The following is a 21,832-nucleotide window of genomic DNA, read 5'->3' on the forward strand; positions in this document are numbered from 1 at the left end:
ATATATATATATATAGTTGAAAAGAAGACAAATGAAATGTATTCCCAAGCTCGCTGGGCAAGATGATATGATTTTGCAGAAGTAATATTATTTAAGATGGCCAATATTTTATCTTCCCTATTTACAATAGGCTCAGGGGAATTAATTGAATAAATAAACAAAAGAAAACCAAGGAAATTCATGTTCTCAAGACACTGACTTCTAAACATTATTCCAAAATAGCACATAATAAAAAAATAAAATATTTAGGTGACAAAAAAAACAAAAAACTAAACCCTTTGCTGTCTAGTCAATTCCAACTCATAGTGACACTAGTGGGCAAAACTCAGAGCAAAAGAAGACATAGGACTTATTTCTTCATAACATCCTGTAACTTCACAAGGAGAAGGAACTTAATATTGGAATAATAGGGATTGGTAATTTTTAAATACCAACAGACAATACTGGCAACTAATAGCAATAGCAGCATGCTGTGAACAAAGGGATTTCTCTCTAATCTAGAGGAAAAATTTAAAAATTCATGTGATGTTCTAAGTTGGGGTTGCAGGCTCCATTATATCACATCATAAAAGATATTAGAATTGTCTTTAAGGCTTTACATAGCTCCACTGACTGAAAACATAGGAAACTTTATCATAATCAGAATCACTACCATTTATTCATCCAGTAATTTTCTTTTAGATGCTTATTATGTGTTGGGCTCAACCTTAGGTTCTGGGAATACGGGATGATAAAGACAGCTGTTTACATAGTTTTCCCAGCTTGTGGATGAGTGTTAAAAGGCTGCATCATTTGTGAAATCTCTACTCCCTTTCCCATTTCCAGTGCAAACAATTTCCCCCCCACACATGTCATCTTGTTATTTACAGCTTTGATCTGAGAAGATATCTGTTATATCCCCTTAACAGTAGTTATTTTGAGACATATTTAAACAACAAAAAAAAATTAGTTACTATTAAATTCAAGAGATCTATTAAACTCATACATAGTTTAAATTAAATAAAAACTGGGATTATTTAATGTTCACAAAATTCTAGACACTTCCCCCCAAAAAAGGTTTTAAGATTGCATTTAGTGTTTCTTTGTGATATATAAAATTTAAAACAGAGTGGAAACATAAACTTATTCAGGGTATATGATTAAGGAATATAGAGAGCATATTGAAGGAAGAAACTGCTAACCATAACAACTATTTTAAGTTCAAAATATTAAATTATCAATGACCAAAGTCAAGAATTTGAGAAACACATCATAAAAACACTGCTTTAATAAAAATATTGCTATAATACCATTTATATGATGGCTCTAAGCCAAAATATTATCTTAAATTGTGTGCTTAGGAAATGTGTTACTAGTGAAACACAAGTGGAAATATTGCTTTAACATATACTTAAAATACAATTTAATTGTATTTATAAATAGTAATTAAAAAAAGAAAAAAGATTGAGGCACACGGTGATTAATTTTAGTCAACATCTTAATACAGCCCTTTGCCCTGAATTTTTCAGTATGTCTTCTGTGGGTGTACTGTGTACCATCTCAAGAAGCATATATATTCGTATACAGAATAGAAAGCTCAGAAATAAACCCATACATATAGGGTTTATTGATTACTGACACATGTGCAAAGGAATATCTCTGCATATATTTAGGTCTTTAATTTCTGCCAGTGGTGTTTTGCAGGTTTTAGTGTAAAGATCTTGATCAAATTCATCAGATACATACCTAAGCTTTCATATTTTTATGTTCTTGTGAATGCTACCTTTGCATTTTAAACTCCAATTACTTATTGGCTGATTTTTGTATACTGATCTTGTGTTTTTGCAAACTTGTGAAAAGCATTTATTATTTCTGGTACCTTTTTAAAAATATTCTATAGGATTTTCTTGATGTATACTTTTTTTTTAATTTTAGAACACTTTAAGACTTCCAAAAAAATTCTGATGGTAAGATAGAAAATCCCATATACTCCACATACAGCTTCTTCTATTCTTAGCGTGTTATAATAGTATAGCACATTTGTCGCAATCAGGGTAATACATTATTATCAACTAAAGCCCATACTTTATTCAGATTTTCTTAGGTTTTACTTAATGTTCTTTTACTCTTCCAGGACCCCTTTCAAGATTCTACATTACATTGAGTCATCCTGTCTCCTTAGGCATCTTTTGACTCTGACAGTTTCTCAGACTTTCCTTGTTTTTGATGACCTTGACCATTTTGAGGACTATGGCCAAATGTTGTAGGATGTTCCTCAGCTGGGACTTGTCTGATGCTTTTCTCACAATCAGACTTAAGTTATGGTTTTTGGGTGGACAACGGCAAGGGCCAATTTTCATTTTCATTACAGAACATCTATGGCAAATACTATGAGCATGAGTTATCATAGCTGATGTTGACTTTTATTGCCTGGCCAAGGTAGTGTGTTTCATATTTTGCTCTGTAAAATTACTTTTTTTTTTCTTTCCCTCCATTCCATATGGAGTCTTTGGAAGGAAGCTAATACACATAACCCACACTTAGGGAATGGGAGTTAGATTTCATTTCCCAGAGGACAGAGTATCTACACAAATTATTTAGAATACTTCTGCCTAGGAGGTTTGCCTATTCTTCTTCACTTATATATTTTCCATAAAATTGTTCAAAAATTTACTTGTTATCCTTCTATTATTAGTAGCATATCAGTGATAGTCCCAGTTGCATTGCCGATGTTGATAATTTGTGTTTTTTTCCTGTATCTGTCCTGATCAGTCTGGCCAGAAGTTCATCAATTTTAATGATCTTCTTTAGGAGCCAAATTTTGGTTTTATTTTTTCTTATTTATTCTTCTGTTTTCTGTTTCATCAAGTTCCACACTGTTGTAGGGAAACAACTTTCACAAAGCCTCTGTAACAAAGAGATTTTTATTGTGACATATCAGAAAATAGAATGGGAAACTGGCCACATGCACTTAGGCTGGCCCTAGGAAACAATTGAGGGTCTCATAATTTTTTAAGGGTACTAGAAATTTTGAGAAAGTTCTGAACTATAAAAATCATATGGGTTTCAATTGCCAGAATAATCAAACAGGAGAAAATTGCATCTTGAGATACCAAACGGAAGAAAAGCTTTTTTCAAGGGACCTTCAGATGAACCCAATGCTCAGCATTGGTAAATTCAAGACTGGAATAGAATAAAGAACAATAACAGTGTAGTTCATTAAAGACATTTCCTGGTGAGTGCATTGGGGTTTGATGGAAATATCAAAACCATACGTAAAGTAACTTTGGAATTTACACCAAAAAAACATTAAGCCAGATATTTTGCAATATTAAAGGGTGCAATTCGCAATGATATATAACACTTACTTACCTAATAGCATAGGTTAACAATTATAAAGCAAATATTGTAGAGATATAGATAGAGGCACAATAAAGACAGGAGACTCTATCCCACAGAAGAATTTATGCTAGTACTCCTTCCTTATGCACCAAGAAAATAAATAAACACATAAATAAAACTTTACAGAATTGTTTGATGATAACTTTTATTTAGATTTGAATGCGGTCCAGAGGAATAGTTCATCAATGATTGTTTACAAATAAATTATGGCATCCCTCTTAAAAATCATCCTCATGCATATGACAAAAAAATCACTCCCATGCAGAAAATTTTCAGAGCATATAAAATGTAAAATCAGTATAATAAAACTTAGAAAGATGGAGAACAAAACCTCTTTCAGGTTGAACAAAACCTCTTTCAGGGAAGGTGAATTCAATACCCACCCCAGTGCCGTCGAGTCGATTCCAACTCATAGTGACCCTACAGGACAGAGTAGAACTGCCCCACAGAGTTCCCAAGGAGAGCCTGGTGAATTTGAAGTGCCAACCATTTAGTTAGCTGCTGTAGTACTTAACTACTATGCCACCAGCGTTTCCATCAAATTCAATAGTGAATGAGAAAAAGAACAATGTTAATATTGCACTAGGCAGAAAGTTCAATTTAAATTTGAGGCTTTGAATTTCCTCAGGACTGAAATTTATTTGAGAAGCATCCTTTGATTAAGTTCTTAAAAGCCTGTTTTACCTGTTGGTTCCTTAGGGAGTGAATGAAAGGATTCAGCATTGGGGCAACAGAGGTATTGAGCACTGCTATGCCCTTGGTAAAAACCACCCCTTCTTTTGCTGAGGTTTTGACATACATGAAAATGCAACTTCCATACGAGATGGAGACAACAATCATGTGTGAGGAACAAGTGGAAAAAGCCTTTTTTCTTTGCTCAGCAGAGGGGATTCTCAGAATTGTCCTAAGGATTAAAGCATAGGAAAGAATCACGAATGTTAAGGTGACCACAAGAGTGACCACTGCCAGGAGAAACCCCAGGAGCTCTAGGAATGCTGTGTCTGTGCAGGAAATCAGCAGCATGGGAGAGGAGTCACAGGTGAAGTGGTCAATGATGTTGGAGTCACAAAAATCCAGTTGAAGTCCTAAGATTACAGGTGGAAAGATAAAAAGAAATCCAGCCAGCCAAGAGCTTATCACTAGCTGGATGCAGACTCTGCTGTTCATTATTGTTGTGTAATGCAATGGCTTACAGATGGCCACATAACGATCATACGACATAACCGTCAAAAGGAAAAATTCTATTGAACCAAGGAGTATAAAGAAAAACACCTGGGCCATACAAGAATTATAGGAGATGATCATGTTCCCTGTTATAATGCTAACCAGAAATCTCGGAATGCAAACTGTTGTGAATGAGATTTCTAAGAAAGAGAAATTCCTAAGGAAGAAATACATGGGAGTTTTGAGACAGGGATCTATCAGAGTAAGGGCGATAATTGTCAGGTTTCCAGTTATACTCAGTATGTATGTGAAAAACAGAAAATGAAAAATTAAAATGTTTAGCTCCGGGTCATCTGTTAATCCTAGGAGAATGAATTCTTTCACAGATGACCGATTTTTCATTTTTTGTTGTTGACTTCTGTTAGGTCTATAAATGAATACAAGAAACAATAATTGAGTGAGCTCAGGGTTGTGTTTTTATCACACCTGTTCAGTAAAAAAACATATAAGACTTATAATAAGATAATAAATTAATACCAAGTTTTAATGAATTCTGAAAAAATTCGTGAACCAGAATGAAGATAATCTATGTCTTCTATATCGCTCACTAGACATGTAATCTTTTGTGAGTTATTGATAGGCTTAATATACACATGCATATAAGAATAATAAGTATGCTTATCAAAGGGGATTTGCTAACTTTTAAAAATTTAATTACATGTGTGGGAAACTATAAAATATAAAAAATTGCTTTTATTGTTGTTAACGTACTTTTGCCAATGATTCCATGTTCCAATTACTTCACTGAAAATTTTATTTAAAAAAATTTTTTTCTACTTTTTGTAAATTGTTTATGTCTCTCTGTATTCAAAATTAATAACTTAACAAAACAATAAAGGCTTTTAAAAGTAATGTTTGTGTTATTCTAACAAACAAACCCAGAATTAAAAGTTTTTTTATATCTCAAACTATTAATTTTTCACTTTTTTAGAAGAGATTCTGACAGCTAAAGTTAAGTGAACTAAGTTGTACCATAATCAGAAAAATAGAAAAAAAATAAATGAGTTGAGAAATGGAGAATGTACTTACAATAATGTAATCCCATGTGGTAGCAGTTTGGCTGACCAAACCGAAATGCTCTGTTAATTTACTGAAATTGAGAGTTGAGTGTGATGCTTTACATCTGGAGCACTTCACAGGCTTCCCAATTTGTTACTGACTGGTTTTCTTACACAATAACACACTTATATGATATGCAAGTGGAATATGACAAGATAATCCTGGTTACAAACAGTGAGGTAGGGAATAATGTGGGAATACATCCAGTAGAAAATCTGTTCCTAGAGAGGGAAACACCCAGACAGAAAGATGACATAGCCCCAGTGGCCAATAGAAGATACTATGTCTGGACAAGAAGCCGAGTATCCAAGAGATTTTGTAATGTGACATCCAGGAAAGGGTTGGTAACATGGTGAAAACCTGATTGTCTCAATCAGTGGTAAAAGCTCTGAGGACAGTCAAATAAGTAGCCCATCCATCTTATGTAAAAGACTGAAACTCAGGTAGGTTTGCCAATGTTCCCACTGAGCCACAATGTTTTTGATACTAATTTATTGTTTACAAATAAAGCTAGAGGTACTTGTAAAGAAAGAGGGCAGATGTAAAATGGACTGTTGTCCTGAGTCTACAACTGGTTACAGAGCAAGAATTCAGAATGAAAAATATAGCTTTCATGGAATGTGAGTAGGATTCTTAAAAAAAAAAAAAAAAGGTAAATGTGAGATCCTGGTTACCAGGTTCAGGAAAATAGCTATGATTGAACAAGCAAGTAGAGGCAAAAGAATTGTGCACTTTGCTGATTCATTAGGTGAATTTTTTTATTGCATAAGGAAGTCAGGGCCCAATCTATGAGTGAGAACCAAGAAACAATAGCTGTGGGGAAGAGGTGAGCGGCATGGCCTATGAATGAGAATTGGTGAGGAACAAAAAACCTTGAAATGTAAAGTAGCCTAACTTGCACAATCTGACACTAGACATTTACTATCTCTTGTTTCCCCAAATGTCCATAAAAATAGAAAAATCCTAAATCCTAGATGTTAAAAAATATATACCTAATATAATATTTTACTTGGCTCTAAGTAACTCATGTGCAAGAAAGATGGATTTTAAAATGATCTTTCTTTCTTCACCTTCCAAATAAAGAAGATGATTTTCCAAATATTCTTTCAACGCAAACAGAATAGTTTTATCTGTTTTTCTCAAAAAAGTCACAGGGGATTCTTGCAATAAAACAGAACTAAAATATCCCTGGGGAGAGATGATGCTGATGAGGTTGGCCTTAATTTAAGTTAAACAAGTTTAATTTGGACAGTGATTTTTTCAACATTATACTTCAGGGAAGTGTATAATTTTAAAAATGAGGTAATAACAGACTTAGATTATTTTGACTTTCATATAGTCAATATCATTTTAACTAGAAATGTCATTCTAGATATTTAATTACATGAAAACATGAAATATCAGTAAATAACAGGGCAGGGACACAAGTATGGAAAAGGTATTATTCACATGTCTTGTTTGTTAATAAAACATATTGAGCACCTATTCTTGGTAACCCCCACACATCTGTCAGTTTGTCATACTTTGGAGGCTGGCATGTTGCTGTGATGCTGGAAGCTATGCCACCAGTACTCAAATACAAGCAGGGTCTCCCATGGCAGACAGGCTTCAGCTGAACTTACAGACTAAGACAGACTAGGAAGAAGGATCCAGTGGTCTATTTCTGAAAAGAATTAGCCAGTGAAAACCTTATGAATGGCAGCAGAACATTGTCTGACATAGTGCCAGAAGATGAGCCCTTCAGATTGGAAGGCACTCAAAATGTGACTGAGGGAGAGCTGCCTCCTTGAAGTAGAGTCAACCTTAATGACATGGATGGAGTAAAGCACTCTGAACCTTCATTTGCTGATGAGGCATGACTCAAAATGAGAAGAAACAGCTGTAAACATCCATTAATAATAGGAATGTGGAATGCGTGAAGTATGAATTTAGGAAAATTGGAAATAGTTAAAAATGAAATGGAATGCATAAACATCAATATCCTAGGCATTAGTGAGCTGAAATGGACTGGTATTGGCCATTTTTGAATCGGACAATCATATGGCTGACTATGCCAAAAATGACAAATTGAAGAGGAATGGCATTGCGTTCATTGTCAAAAAGAACATTTCAAGATCTATCCTGAAGTACAATGCAGTCAGTGATACGATAATATCCACACACATACAAGAAAGACCAGTTAATATGGCTATTATTCAAATTTAAACACCAATCACTAAGGCCAAAGGTGAAGAAACTGAAGATTGTTACCAACTTTTGCAGTCTGAAATTGATCAAACATGCAATCAGGATGCATTGATAGTTACTGGTGAGTGGAATGCAAAAGTTAGAAACAAAGAAGAAGGATCAATAGTTGGAAAATATGGCCTTGGTGATAGAAATAATGCGGGAGATCACATGACAGAATTTTGCAAGACCAATGACTTCTCCACTCCAATAACCTTTCTTCAATAACATAAATGGTGATGTGGACCTTGCTGGATAGAATACACAGGAATCAAATCAGCTACAACTGTGGTAAGAGATGATGGAAAAGCTCAATGCCATCACTCAGAACAAGGCCAGGGGCTGACTGTGGAATCAATGGCTCATATGCAAGTTCAATCTGAATGTGAAAAAAAATTAAAACAAGTCCATAAGAGCCAAAGTATAACTTTTAGTATATCCCATCTGAATTAAGAGACCATCTTAAGAGTAGATTTGACCCATTGAACAGTAATGACCGAAGACCAGATGAGTTGTGGAATGACATCTAAGACGTCATGCATGAAGAAAGCAAGGGCTCATTAAAAAGGCAGAAAAGAAAGAAAAGGCCAAAACAGATGTCAGAAGAGACTCTGAAACTTGTTCTTGAACATTAGAGCTAAAGTAAACATAAGAAATGCTGAAGTAAAAGAGCTGAACAGAAGATTTCAAAGGGTGGCTTGAGAAAACAAAGTATTACCACGACAGGTGCAAAGACCTTTTGTTAGATAACCAAAAGAGAAGAACACACTCAGCATTTCTCAAGCTGAAAGAACTGAAGAAAAAATTCAAGCCTCAAGTTGCAATAGTGAAGGATTCTATGGGCAAAATGCTGAATGACACAGGAAGCTTCGAAAGAAGATAGAAAGATTAAGCAGAGTTACTGTACCAAAAAGAATTAGTAGACATTCAGTCATTTCAGGAGGTAGCGTATGATCAATAACTGATGGTACTGAAGGAAGCAGTCCAAGCTAAACACGAGGACATTGGCAACGAACAATGTTCCAGGAATTGACAGAATAACAATTGAGATGTTTCAACAGATAGATGCAGTACCTAAAGTGCTCACTCATCTATGCCAAGAAATATGGAAGACAGCTACCTGGCAAAACAACTGGAGGAGACCCATATTTATGACTATTCTGAAGAAAGGTGATCCAACCAAATGTGGAAATTATAGAAAAATATCATTTATATCACACACACATAGAATTTTCCTGAAGATCATTCAAAAGTGGCTGCAGCAGTACATCAACAGGGAACTCCCAGAAGTTCAAATTAGATTTACAAGAGGACGTGGAACAAGGAATAACATTGCTGATATCAGATAGATCCTGGCTGAAAGTAGAGAATACCAGAAAGATGTTTACTTATGTTTTATTGAGTACTTACAGGCATTCGACAGTGTGGATCTTAATAAATTATGAATAATATTGATAAAAATGGGAATTCCAGAACACTTAAATGTGTTCATGAGGAATCCTTTGAACAGAACAAGGAGATACTGCATGGTTTAAAGTCCTGAAAGGTGTGTTTTAAGGTTTAATCCTTTCATCAAACATATTCAATCTATTTGTTGAGCAAATAATCTGAGAAGCTGGAATATACAAAGAATAATGGGACATTAGGATTAGAGGAAGACTGATGAACAACATACCATATACAGATGGCACGACCTTGCTTACTGAAAGTGAAGAGAACTTGAAGCACTTACTGATGAAGATCAAAGACTACAACCTTAAGTATGGATTACACCTCAATATAAAGAAAATAAAAAAATCCGCACAACTGGGCCAATAAGCAACATCATGGTAAATGGGAAAAAGATTGAAGTTCTCAAGGATCTCATTTAACTTGGTTGCACAATGAGCACCCACGGAAATAGCAGTCAAGAAATCAAGCGATGCATTGCTTTTAGCAAATCTGCTGCAAAAGACCTCTTTAAAGTCTTGAGAAGCAAAGATATCATGTTGAAGACTAAGGCGTGCCTGACCCAATCCATGGTGTTTTCAATCACCTCATATGCAAGTGAAAGCTGGACTGTGAATAAGGAAGATCAAAAAAGAATTGATGCCTTTAAATTGTGGTGTTGATAAAGAATATTGAATTATACCATGGACTACCAAAAGAAGGAACAAATTTGTCTTGGAAGAAGTGCAGTCAGAATGTTCCCAAGAAGCAAGAATGGTGACACTGTCTCAAGTGCTTTGGACATGTTATCAGGAGGGACAAGTCCCTGGAGAAGGACATCAAGCTTGGTAAAGCAGAGGGTCAGTGAAAGAGAGGGAGACCTTTATGGAGATGGACTGACACAGTGGCTGCAACAATGGGCTCAAACATAGCAAAGATTGTCAAGATGGCACAGGACTGGGCAGCATTTAGCTCTGTTTAACATAGGGTCACTTTGAATCTGAACAGACTTGACAGCATCTAATAACAACACATTTTTTTTTTCCCCTTAGAATTATGTCCTTTGTATTTTCCTGGACTTGTCAGAGCAACTCTATGGGGGGATGTGTATAGGTGATTTGGGGCAATTCTTCAATCAAAAGAACTTTCTTCTGTTGCTGCCATGAAAGGCAGTATCTTTTTAATTAAAAAAATAAAATTCTTTTTTTTCCTGATATTTTGTAAATGCTATGTTTCAGTGTTTCATCCACTTGTCTGTCTCTTTAACTACCCAGTTTTCAGGGAAATTTCCTTTTACAAGATGTGTCAGATAGACTTTAAGTTATTTTCATGATCTCCAAACTTGGAGTTCATGCTCATGTATAATATCCAACCCATGAATGTGGGCAGGACCCGGGACTTTCTTTTAAAAATACAATATGGAAAGATGATGTGATATCATCCTTGTGATTTTGTTATGTTATGTAAAACTCTTGCTCTCAAACTTGCTCTAGAGCCTCTCTGTCCATTGCTGGCTTTGAAGAAGAAAGGTGCCATGAATTCTACACCCATAAGGAAAACGATTCTGCCAACAACCTGAGTAAACTTGGAAGTGGACCCATCCCCAGTCAAGCCTCCAGATGATGATGCAGGCTTGCTGAAAGCTTGATTGCAATTCTGCAGAACACCCAACTAAACAGTACCTAGGCTGCTAATTGACAGAAGCTCTGACATAATAAATGAGACAAAGTCTGTGGTGCTTTACGTAACATAGAAAACTAGTGTACAAGACACCTCTTTCTGCCTGAAAAGTGGTGTTTTTTTAAGAAAGCTAGTTAAGCTCCTGTAAGTTTTTCAATCCTTCCTCTTTGACTTCCTAGCAATTGGTAATCTGATGTACTAAATCTGTTACTTTTCCATTTAATGAAAGCCTTGTTCTCGAACTTGATGGAAGTGTTTTATTTTTTTTATTTTTTGGTCTTTCAGACGTGATCCACCTTGATCTTAACAATTTTTATTTATATATTTTTTGTTTTTGATTTTGTGCTCCATATAAGACTCCAACTAACTTTCTTCCACTTTGAAGAATTGCTATATTAGTTACTGATATGCACTTGGAAATGACTCTTCTAGTCTTCTAATTATGTTGATGGTCCCTGGGTCATGCAAATGGCCTGTAACTGGCTGGTGACCAAAGGGTTGGCACCAGAATAAAAGGTTAGAGATTTGCTCCCATGAAGATTACAGCCAAGAAAACTCTATGGAGCAGTTCTATTCTGTAACACATGATATCACTATGCAGAAAACAATAACAACTATGCTGAAGGCTTGAACTGTGTGAAATCTTACTTGCTCTTCTAGGCAATCTGCTGCTTTTTGAGTTTATGGCATCTCAATTTTCATAATGGAGACTAGGGCATTGAAAAGGAGCACCGTGGCAAAATTAGAAAATGGAAGAAACCACTTTTTTTTGCCTGATACGTGACTGACCAGGAGCCCTGGCGGTGCAGTGTTTAAGCACTTGGCTGTTAACCAGAAAGTCAATGGTTTGAACCCACCAGCAGCTCCATGGAAGAAAGATGTAGCAGTCAGAGTCCATGAAGATTACAGCTTTGGAAATACTGTGGGGCAGTTCTGCTCTGTCCTGTAGGATCTCTATGAATCGGAACTGACTCAACAGCAATGGGTTTTATTTTTTGTATGTCTGACAGTCCACAGTGGCAATTGACTTTATAAAGGCATTTGACTTCAAGCTGTCAACTTATTTCACCAGTTTCATAACTAACCACATCATGGCTCTCAGCTCTCTCTATTCTTCATTGCTTGTGCATGTATGCTTTCTTTAAAAACAGGATTTATTTTTTTTCTTCTTCTTTTCTGGCTTCTGAACTCTTTGTTCTGCTTCCTAAAGGCACTTCGAAAACACTTCTAAAAACAGAGGCAACATTCTTTGATATATTTCCTCATCAGTTCCACAATTTTGCATGGCTTAATAGATTTATTTTTCTAAAAATTCTTTTATTCCATATTACTCATAGTAATATTGTTTCCCTTACCAAACTCTAACAAGTATGCCTTCTCCTCTGTTTTCAAAGGCCCTTGTGAAGATAATATATTACCCTATAAAAGGGAAATATATTTCTTGTAAGATATTTATAGTTCAGACATATATATATATAAAACGTATATGTAATTTTACCTGAATCCACAATCAACATCCATGGAAATAGCAGTCAAGAAATCAAACAACATATTGCATTGGAGAAATCTGCTGCCAAATACCTCTTTAAAGTGTTAGAAAGCAAAGATGTTACTTTAGGGCTAAGATGCACCTGACCCAAGCCGTGGTGTTTTCAATCACCTCATTTGCATTCAAAAGCTGGGCAATGAATAAAGAAGACCTGAGAAGAATTGATTCCTTTGAATTATGGTGTTGGAGAAGAATATTGAATATACCTTGGATTGTCAAAAGATCAAACAAATCTGTCTTGGAAGAAGTACAGCCAGAATGCTCCTTAGAAGCAAGGATTGTGAGACTTTATCTCACATAGTTTGGACATGTTATCAGGAGGGATCAGTCCCTGGAGAAGGACGTCATGCTTAGTAAAGTAGAAAAAAAAAAAAAAAGGAGAAGGTCAGCAAAAAAAAGAGGAAAACCCTCTATGAGATGGATTGACACAGTGACTGCAACAATGGGCTCAAGCATAGCAACCATCATGGGTGTAGCGCAGGACCAGGCAGTGTTTTTTTTCTGTTGTACATAGGGTTACTATGTGTCGGAACTAACTCTACAGCAACAACAAATATATATATATATATAAAATTATTGGTATCCCCCTTTGTAGAAAATCCCTTCACATTCTTCTGTTCTAAACCAAGTTATTTTTTAATCATCTTTTACACATTTAGCTATAGTTCTCTAAAGAAAGAGTAAATATGCAAGATTTATATATCTTATTTTTATGTAACTTTGCATTATAATGAAAGTAAGAATAACTTTCATGGTTTAGATGACATACGGAAAAACTATAGATCCCTTTTTTTCTCTGAAAAGATTTCATTAAATATATTTTATGATTAAGTGCTTTTAAAAAGTCAGTTATGCCACTGTTTTCCTGCTGTCAAATTACTTTAAAATAAATCATTTAAACTAGAGGTTGTGTGGAGAGGGTAGGAAATAAGTATGTTTGAACTCAAAAGCATATCTGATGATACAACTGGAGAATAGTCAATGAACTGGAGGTTATGGACAATGTTGTCATTAGGCACTGGCCCACATTACTGTCTTGATTTTCTTGTTGAAAAGGAGAACAGGAGATTTCCAGTTTTTTTTTTTTTTTTTTTTCCTCTTTGGAGTAATTTAAACTCGGGTACTCTGAAAAACTCAACGTTATTTATAATGCCTTTCAATCCCCACTCTGGGAATTAGAGTCCATTTTAACATAAAGCTTTCAGGCTCCCCAGTAATTAACATTTTTATTTTGTATTTTGTCTTTTTAGATAATGATGAAGAGAGTTAATTAGCATCTTCTCCAAAGAATCCCCAGCTCTATACTGGCTCTGAGTAAATATTCTCTTTGTTATTAAAGAACAAAGATAAATCTGTGGTGATACAGAGACAAAAGAATTTTTCCTTAAGAGAGAATCAGAAACTGTAATGAATGACTAGAATTCTTATTTAAAAATCTACTATTTTGACTCCAGATAAATAACTTAGATGTTCGGATTTTATGTTAGCCTATTAGTCTGAAGCCAGACATTTATTTTTATTTGTAGAGAAATTAGAAAAACATATGCTTGAAAGTATGGCCACGACTATGCTGATTGAATAGAGAGATGAGAAGACCTACCAATATTTATATTTTGTTCTTAAATGTTCCTGCCTTTTAATGTGGAGAAGATCTCCATTGTGATTGAATACGCAAGTATAAACATGGGTTAGAAAGAAATATTTTACAGCCACAATCATTCCTATTACATTTTAGAGTAATGACACAAAAGAAAAATGTCACGATATATCAGCAAACCAAACCATTGAGGAATCCATGGAAAGTAGGTATTTTCAATATGTTGTTGTTCAGTGTTCAAAGTAGTTACCATAGACTCCATTCTGTTCTAAATATGTGACCATAATTAAACAAGTACATTTTGAATTAGAAACAAAGGTTATTTGTGTAACGCATGATTAAAGCTTCAATGTACATATCTGACGGGGGTCTGAATTAGTTTAGTGCAACAGCACTATAGCAGTAATTCTCAATATACTTATTACAAATTTGACTGGCGCATACGCCTTTCTATTTAGTAAAAGCTTTATGGAAGATACTATTACTTACGGTGATAAAACTGAAGTCAAAGTTTAGCTTACATTGATAAAGCTATTTATGAAGTTGAAATGGACTGAATAAGTAAAATAATTCAAAGTTTCATGTCAAATTTCAACTTGATGTTTCTTTATTAAATTGGAGATTCACATTGTACTAAAATTCATAAAAGTTCATTCAATTGAAAGTTCTCATTGGTAGTGCACCAAGGAAGTCAAATGTTAACCAAAAATGTAACATAGAAACATAATCATTTTTGGAAGAATAACCACAAAAATCCAGGCCTGATTATCTGTTTGAAATATAAAAGTGTAGAGCAAAGATATCTTATGGAAAGAGACTAAGCAGAAGATTGTTAATAATAGATACAATCAACATAACCTAAAATAAATATATTTTCCTGTGGATTAGGTAATATTGCAGGAGTTACTGTTAAGGATCTTGGACAAAACTTTAAACCATAGAAATTTTAGAGATGCTTATAGCAACAATTAAAAAAATCAATTCTTCTAAAGTAAAGGAGATCTGAGGAGAAAATTTAGAAAATCAGTGTCCAGAGAAGGAGATGGAATAAGAAGACTTGATCCTGGGTTCTGGCTGCTTTGTGAAATGGTTCAGATCACAGAAACAAAAGGGAATATGTATGTCCTTTGAGTTACTTGGTTCTTCATACTGGTTTTAAATCTGTACTCAATTACGCCGTTTTAAAAGAAAATAATTTTGTACTGTTTTCACAGATCTGATGGAATTCAGAAGAAATTTAACCCTGAGAAACCATACAACGGTGACAACATTTATTCTAGTGGGACTAACGGATGATCCAAACTGGCAAATTGTAATTTTCCTTTTTCTATTTCTAATATATTTATTCAGTGTCACTGGAAATCTGACCATTGTCCTGCTCACATTATTGGATTCCCAACTCAAAACACCCATGTATTTCTTCCTTAGGCATTTTTCATTTTTAGAAATGTCATTCACATGACTGGATCCCTAGGTACCTGGTGAGCATTGTGACTATGGATAACATGATTTCCTGTGATGCTTGTATGACACAATTATTTTTTGCCATCTTCTTGGGTGCATCAGAGTTCTTCCTGTTGACTGCCATGTCCTATGACCGCTATGTGGCCATCTGCAAACCCCTTCGCTATGCAACGGTCATGAACAACAGAGTCTGTACCCAGCTGCTTGTTACCTCTTGGTTAGCTGGGTTGTTAGCAATCTCTCCTGGGCTTATCATGGGCTTGGGATTGGAATTCTGTGATGCCAGCAATATTGCCCACTTTGCCTGTGACTATTCTCCTGTCCTGAAACTCTCCTGCACAGACACACGGTCCATAGAATTGTTAGGTTTTATTTCAGCCATTGTCATACTGCTGATTACACTGGCACTGTTGATACTCTCCTATGCATATATTCTGAGAACAATTCTGAAGATCCCTTCTGCCCAGCAGAGGAAGAAGGCTTTTTCCACCTGTTCCTCCCACATGATTATTGTCTCTATCTCTTATGGAAGCTGCATTTTATGTATATGAAACATTGTGCAGAGGAAAGGATTGCTTTAAAGAAGGGGGTAGCAGTACTCAACTCTTCAATTGCACCTCTCTTAAAGCCTTTCATGTATTCCCTAAGAAATAAGCAAGCAAAACAAGCCCTGAAGGTTATAGTTCAAAAATGTATCACTACCTTAAAAAAATAGTTTGTTTGGCTTTTACAAAAGGAAACCACTAACATTTATTGAAAAATGTAGCCTACTCTGATACCATATCCATTTATTTTATTTTTATATTAGGATTAGGATTATGTCACCTGCAATTAATCATTGTTATGCAATCTACTCCTGATTTTTTTCCTTTAATGGTATAAACTGTATCCATGATGTTGTCTTATGTGTTGCTGAAATCACCTCACTCTTGCAACTTAATTCTCTTATTTATCTTCAAAAAATACTCCATTATGAATCAATACTTGAAGCCCAATTGGTCTAAGTCTTTATAGTGTAGATGTGTTGAGATGTAGATCATTTGTGAAATCTACAAGTATTCATTTGATTTTATAAATCTGTAGGAAACCTTTCTTATACTAAACAATATACTACATAATGTTAATATCTTACTAAAACATTTGTTGGTCCTAATGACATAATAATGAACCTATATAGAAGTATTCATGCTTAGATTTAATGAAGATACATTAAAAAAATCTACGAATCTCTGTGTTAGTATAAATCAAAGAAGAACTTTTCATTCAGGAAAGAGTGCTTTACAGGGGCTAACTTAAAGAGCCTATGCAGATTATACAGACCTAAGACTGAGGCTTAATTGGTTCATCAGAGAATGCCTCCTTCACACACACACACACACACACACACACACTATAACACACTTTCGATAAACATACCAGTGCAATACAGTCAGAAAGCAGAGCTGCAAAAGACAGACACTTTCCGATAGGAGAGCAAGGAGAAGCACCACAGTCAAAGACGAAGACCCAACATTAATTATCATGTAGGTGCAGGTTTTTCATAGATGTTCTTTATCAAGGTGAGGATATTCCCCCCATTAGTGTTTTCTGAGACTTTTTATTATAAACTGGTATTGAAATTTTATAAATGTCCATTCTAAATCACTTGATATAACACTACAGGTATCCCCTACTTTTTGGAAGTTTGTTTTTAGCTGCTTCATTGTTACGAAAGACTAATATTAGCACCTGTTTTTAGTAACTGAAAGAATTCCGAAGAGGATTTTCTCCTTTGCATAAAATGGTGAAAAACAAAACTAGCATTCACTGTTTTTTTGCAGCAAGCTGTTAAAGAGGAAACATGCCCTGAGCAGCTAGGGTGGCATCCCCAAACTCCTTCCCCTGGAACTACACTTAACGTCCCAGCATAAAGCCACCGTAGCTTAGAGCTATATCTTTGTATACTATGTGTTAGTGCTATTTTAGATTTTTTTAACTTTTATTGAGCTTCAAGTGAACGTTTACAAATCAAGTCAGACTGTCACATATAAGTTTATATACCCCTTACTCCATACTCTCACTTGCTCTCCCCCTAATGAGTCAGCCCTTCCAGTCTCTCCTTTCGTGACAATTTTGCCAGCTTCCAACTCTCTCTATCCTCCCATTCCCCCTCCAGACAGGAGATGCCAACACAGTCTCAAGTGTCCACCTGATACAAATAGCTCACTCTTCATCAGCATCTCTCTCCTACCCACTGTCCAGTCCCTTCCATGTCTGATGAGTTGTCTTCGGGAATGGTTCCTGTCCTGGGCCAACAGAAGGTTTGGGGACTATGACTGCCGGGATTCCTCTAGTCTCAGTCAGACCGTTAAGTCTGGTCTTTTTGTGAGAATTTGGGGTCTGCATCCCACTGATCTCCTGCTCCCTCAGGGGTTCTCTGTTGTGCTCCCTGTCAGGGCAGTCATTGGTTGTGGCTATTTGGTAGCTTATTTTTTGGATCTGGGAATGCTCAAAAAATAACTATAAATTAACGGTAATTGCTTCTTCACTTTACACTGTTTGGTCTTACAAAGGTTTCATAAGAATGTTCTGCTTTCAGATACCAGGAGAAACCTGTGTACTTTTTCTTATTTATCCGTTTGATGTGATGAAGTAAAATTACTTGTTCTGAAATGATGAAAAAAAAAAATTAAGCCCCTGGACTGATTGAATCTTATTTTTTATGCTACACCTACTCCTCACTGATTGACTATCTCATTAGCTAATATTTCACATTTAAGATTTCAGAAAAAAATTTCAAGTGGTGCCTATGATGGTCTGGGCTGCTTGCAGGGGCATGGCTGGGCCTGGGGCATCCTCCAAGGGCAACCCTGAATGATATACCAGAGGGCCTGGGGACGACTGGGCCATGCCAGGGACGGCGGTCGGCCAAACACAGGACACCTTCTCCCTTTCGTCCTCTATGTCTCAGTCTTGCCACAGAGGGTGTGGGTCAATGGTGGGATGAGGCAAGATTGTGGATGGGCCAGGAGAGCAGAGAGAGGGCCTGAAGGTGCTAGGGAGGTTGGTGGGGGAGAGGGGTGGGTGGCAGGAAGAGGTGGAGAGGGAACTGGAATGCCTGGGATTGTGGGGCTGGGGTAGATGGAGGATGAGCAGGGTCCCCACCCAGGACAGGCAACACCCAACCACCAACACTACTACCTCCAACCCCTGGGGGCTCCACCATAGTGGGGAAGGTGTGATGGGCAAGGGGGGCCTGCCACAGCATCCACATCTGGAGATGGGGGGGCGGACCAGCGGTGAGCGATGGTGGAGATGGCGAGGCAACCCCGCCAAACTGGGGTGCAGCCCTCACCTATCACATAAGGTCAATCTCCCATAACAACCTGGTCTTTAGAACCTAACATTGTGGATACCTGAGGAGTGAGTGTATTTTTATGTTTACCAAATTCCTTTCTCCTTAGAATTATGTCTTTCATATTCTCCTGTACTTGTCAGAGCAGGCCATTCTATGGGTTTGAGAATTATAATTCACTTAGGCTGATTATCTTATTTCAGAAAAACTTCTGTTGTGTCCATGAAAGACAGTATTTTTTAACTTAAAAATGGTACATTGAATGGCTTTTTCTAATGTTTTATGAATGTTATGTTTTAGTGTTTCATTCAATTTCAATTTCCTTTTGCTACCAACCTTCCAGGGAAATATTTCTTTTACAAGGTGTAGCAGATAGACTTTAAGGTAGTGTCCCTGACCCCCAACTCTTGGCATTCATGTCCTGGTATAATCTCCTTCTCAGGAATGTGAGAAAGACCTTTTAGCTTGCTTCTACTTAATGCCATATGGTTATTGTAATTGTTAGATGTTGTAAGAAAGATGCAAAGCCACTCTTGGATTGTGCTCCCATGTGTATGACCTCTTGCTAGCTGAATTTCTCTAGAGTTTCTCTTCATTGTTGGCTTTGAAGAAGCAAAGTGTCATCAATTCTACAGACATAAGAAAACTGATTCTGCTAACAACCTGAGTTAGCTTTGGAAGAGGATCCATCCACTATTGAGCCTCAAGGTGAGGATGCGGCCATTGTGAAATCTTGAAGGCACCATGCTGAGCAGTGGCCATGCTCTTGCCTTACAGAAACTCTGACATAATGAATGTGTGCTGTTTAAATGTTCTAAGTTTTTGGTCCTCTGTTTTTTAGTTCTTCTTGGATTTGTCAGTGGACAGAGATAGAAAGTTTCAGTTTGTACACTAAACTATGTATACATGTATGACTCATCTATGTATCCATCAATCTGTATAAAAAACAAACCTAAATTCTGAATGATGCTTCTGACTGCAATCCTGCAGCCCACAGTTTATCACAGCATTTCCCATTTGCTTCTTTGTAATTGCTTTTCCTCTTAGGCAGGGACCTAGCTCTCATTATTAAAATATATTCCCTTATTTGTTCAAAACTAGTAAGCATATTTCAAAAGTGCTAGACTATGTACAATTAATCAGTGTTTCCACACATAATACAGTGTTTGTGATCTTTTACTCTTGAGTTGCAGAGTATTCAAAAATGGTGTTTTCAAAATTACTCATGTCAGTGACTTTCTTATCCACCCTCTTGAGTATTGGATATGTCATTACTTTGTAAATCAGCGAAGTCATCTGTCAATAGTCTGCATTTCATTTTGAGCTCCACCAACACCCTGGTGATTTATTTTTAATTCACATTCAATAAAAGTTACCGTGGTAGTTTAATGTTGCATAAGTGTTGAAAAATGCTTAGAGTCTTATATCCATCCCCAAGTGATGATTTGTATTTTCTTTTCATCTTTTTCATTGTTGTTGATTTTGTATTTGCTTAATCTTTGTTTTTTTTTTTTTATTTTGTTGTGTAGGATTGTTTCCTTTGAGTTTACCTTAATATTTACCTCTGTTTTTCTAAGTTTAAACCAATAGATTTTTTTTTCTTGATATTTCTTCGGCTTCCTCTCTACATGAAAGTTCTATGTTATTTAGTCCCTCTTTTTTGTTTTAATGTTGTCATCTTGTACATATTGACGTCTCTGTTTCCCTATTTTCAGTGTCTTAGCTTTGATTTATTTTTGTGACTTCCCTATCTGTATTGATGTCTGGTTGATCTGTCCTGTGTTCTAGTCTTGAGTTTTATCCTATATTATTGATTTTTTTTTAACCGGAGGACCCCCTTTAGTATTTCTTGTAATTTTGGTTTGATTTTTACAAATTCTGTAAATGTCTGTTTATCTGGAAATGCTCTAATTTCTCCATCATATTTGAGAGACAGCTTTGCTGGATATATAATTCTTGGCTGGCATTTTTTTTTTTTTTTTCCTTCAAGGCTTTATATATGTCATCCTATTGCCTTCTTGCCTGCATGGTTTCTACTGAGTAGTCAGGGCTTAGTCTTATTGACTGTAGATGACTTTTCATTTACTCCTAGCCACTCTTAAAATTCTCTCTTTGTCTTTGGTTTTGGCAAGTTTGATTTTAATATGTTTTGGTGATTTTCTTTTGGGATCCACTGTGTGTGGTGTTCGATGAGCTTCTAGGATAGGTATTGACTGATCTTAACAATATCAAGGAAGTTTTCTGCCACAAATCTTCAACAATTCCCAGTGTATTTTCTTTTATCCACCCCCACCTCCCTGTTCTGGTACTCCGATCACTTGTAGGTTATTCCTCTTGATAGAGTCCCACATAATTCTTAGGGTTTCTTCATTTTTTAAATTCTTTTACCTGATTTTTCCTCAAATAAGTTGGTGTCAAGTGTTTTATCTTCAATCTCACTAATTCTGACTTCCATTGCCTCAATCCTGCTCCTCTGACTCTCTATATTCAGTTGTCTAATTCTGAAATTTTATGGTTAATCTTTGGACTTCTGTTTGTTGTCTTTCTATGAATTCTTGCAGCCTTTTAAATTTGTCATTATGTTCTTGTATAACTGTCTTACATTCCTCTGTTGCTTTGCCTGTGTGTTCCTTGGTCTCTGTTTTGTGTGATCTCCTTCCTGGTCTCTTAAAAAGCTCTGTGTATTAATCTTTTGAATTCTACCTCTGGTAATCCCAAGACTTTCTCTTCCTCTGGGAGGTTTGTTTCTTCTTTGTTTTGGTTGCTTGCTGAAGCCATCATGGTTTGCCTCTTTATGTGATTTGATATTGACTGTTTTTCTGAGCCATCAATGAGTTATTATATTTATTTATTTTTTGTTTGCTCACTATGTCCTATGTCCTAGCTTCCT

The 21,832-nt window shown here is 36.0% G+C and overlaps 1 protein-coding gene and 1 pseudogene across 1 annotated transcript; one reads left to right on the plus strand and one right to left on the minus strand.

The window, feature by feature from the left end:
- Positions 1–4,005: 4,005 nt before the first annotated feature.
- LOC126076364 (olfactory receptor 6C76-like) lies at positions 4,006–4,947 on the minus strand. The gene has a single exon (XM_049884905.1). It carries the CDS (start codon positions 4,945–4,947, stop codon positions 4,006–4,008), a length of 942 nt encoding a protein of 313 aa, XP_049740862.1.
- A 10,416-nt stretch (positions 4,948–15,363) lies between these two features.
- Positions 15,364–16,323, plus strand: LOC126076365 (olfactory receptor 6C74-like; annotated as a pseudogene).
- The last annotated feature ends 5,509 nt before the right edge of the window (positions 16,324–21,832 follow it).

This window comes from Elephas maximus, chromosome 4 (genome assembly GCF_024166365.1).
Source record: "Elephas maximus indicus isolate mEleMax1 chromosome 4, mEleMax1 primary haplotype, whole genome shotgun sequence".
In the NCBI taxonomy this organism is placed as follows: Eukaryota; Metazoa; Chordata; class Mammalia; order Proboscidea; family Elephantidae; genus Elephas; species Elephas maximus.

What these genes read in the sequence shown, in the direction of transcription:
- LOC126076364 (XM_049884905.1), bottom strand. Translation starts at nt 4,947, where the DNA reads ATGAAAAATCGGTCATCTGTGAAAGAATTCATTCTCCTAGGATTAACA.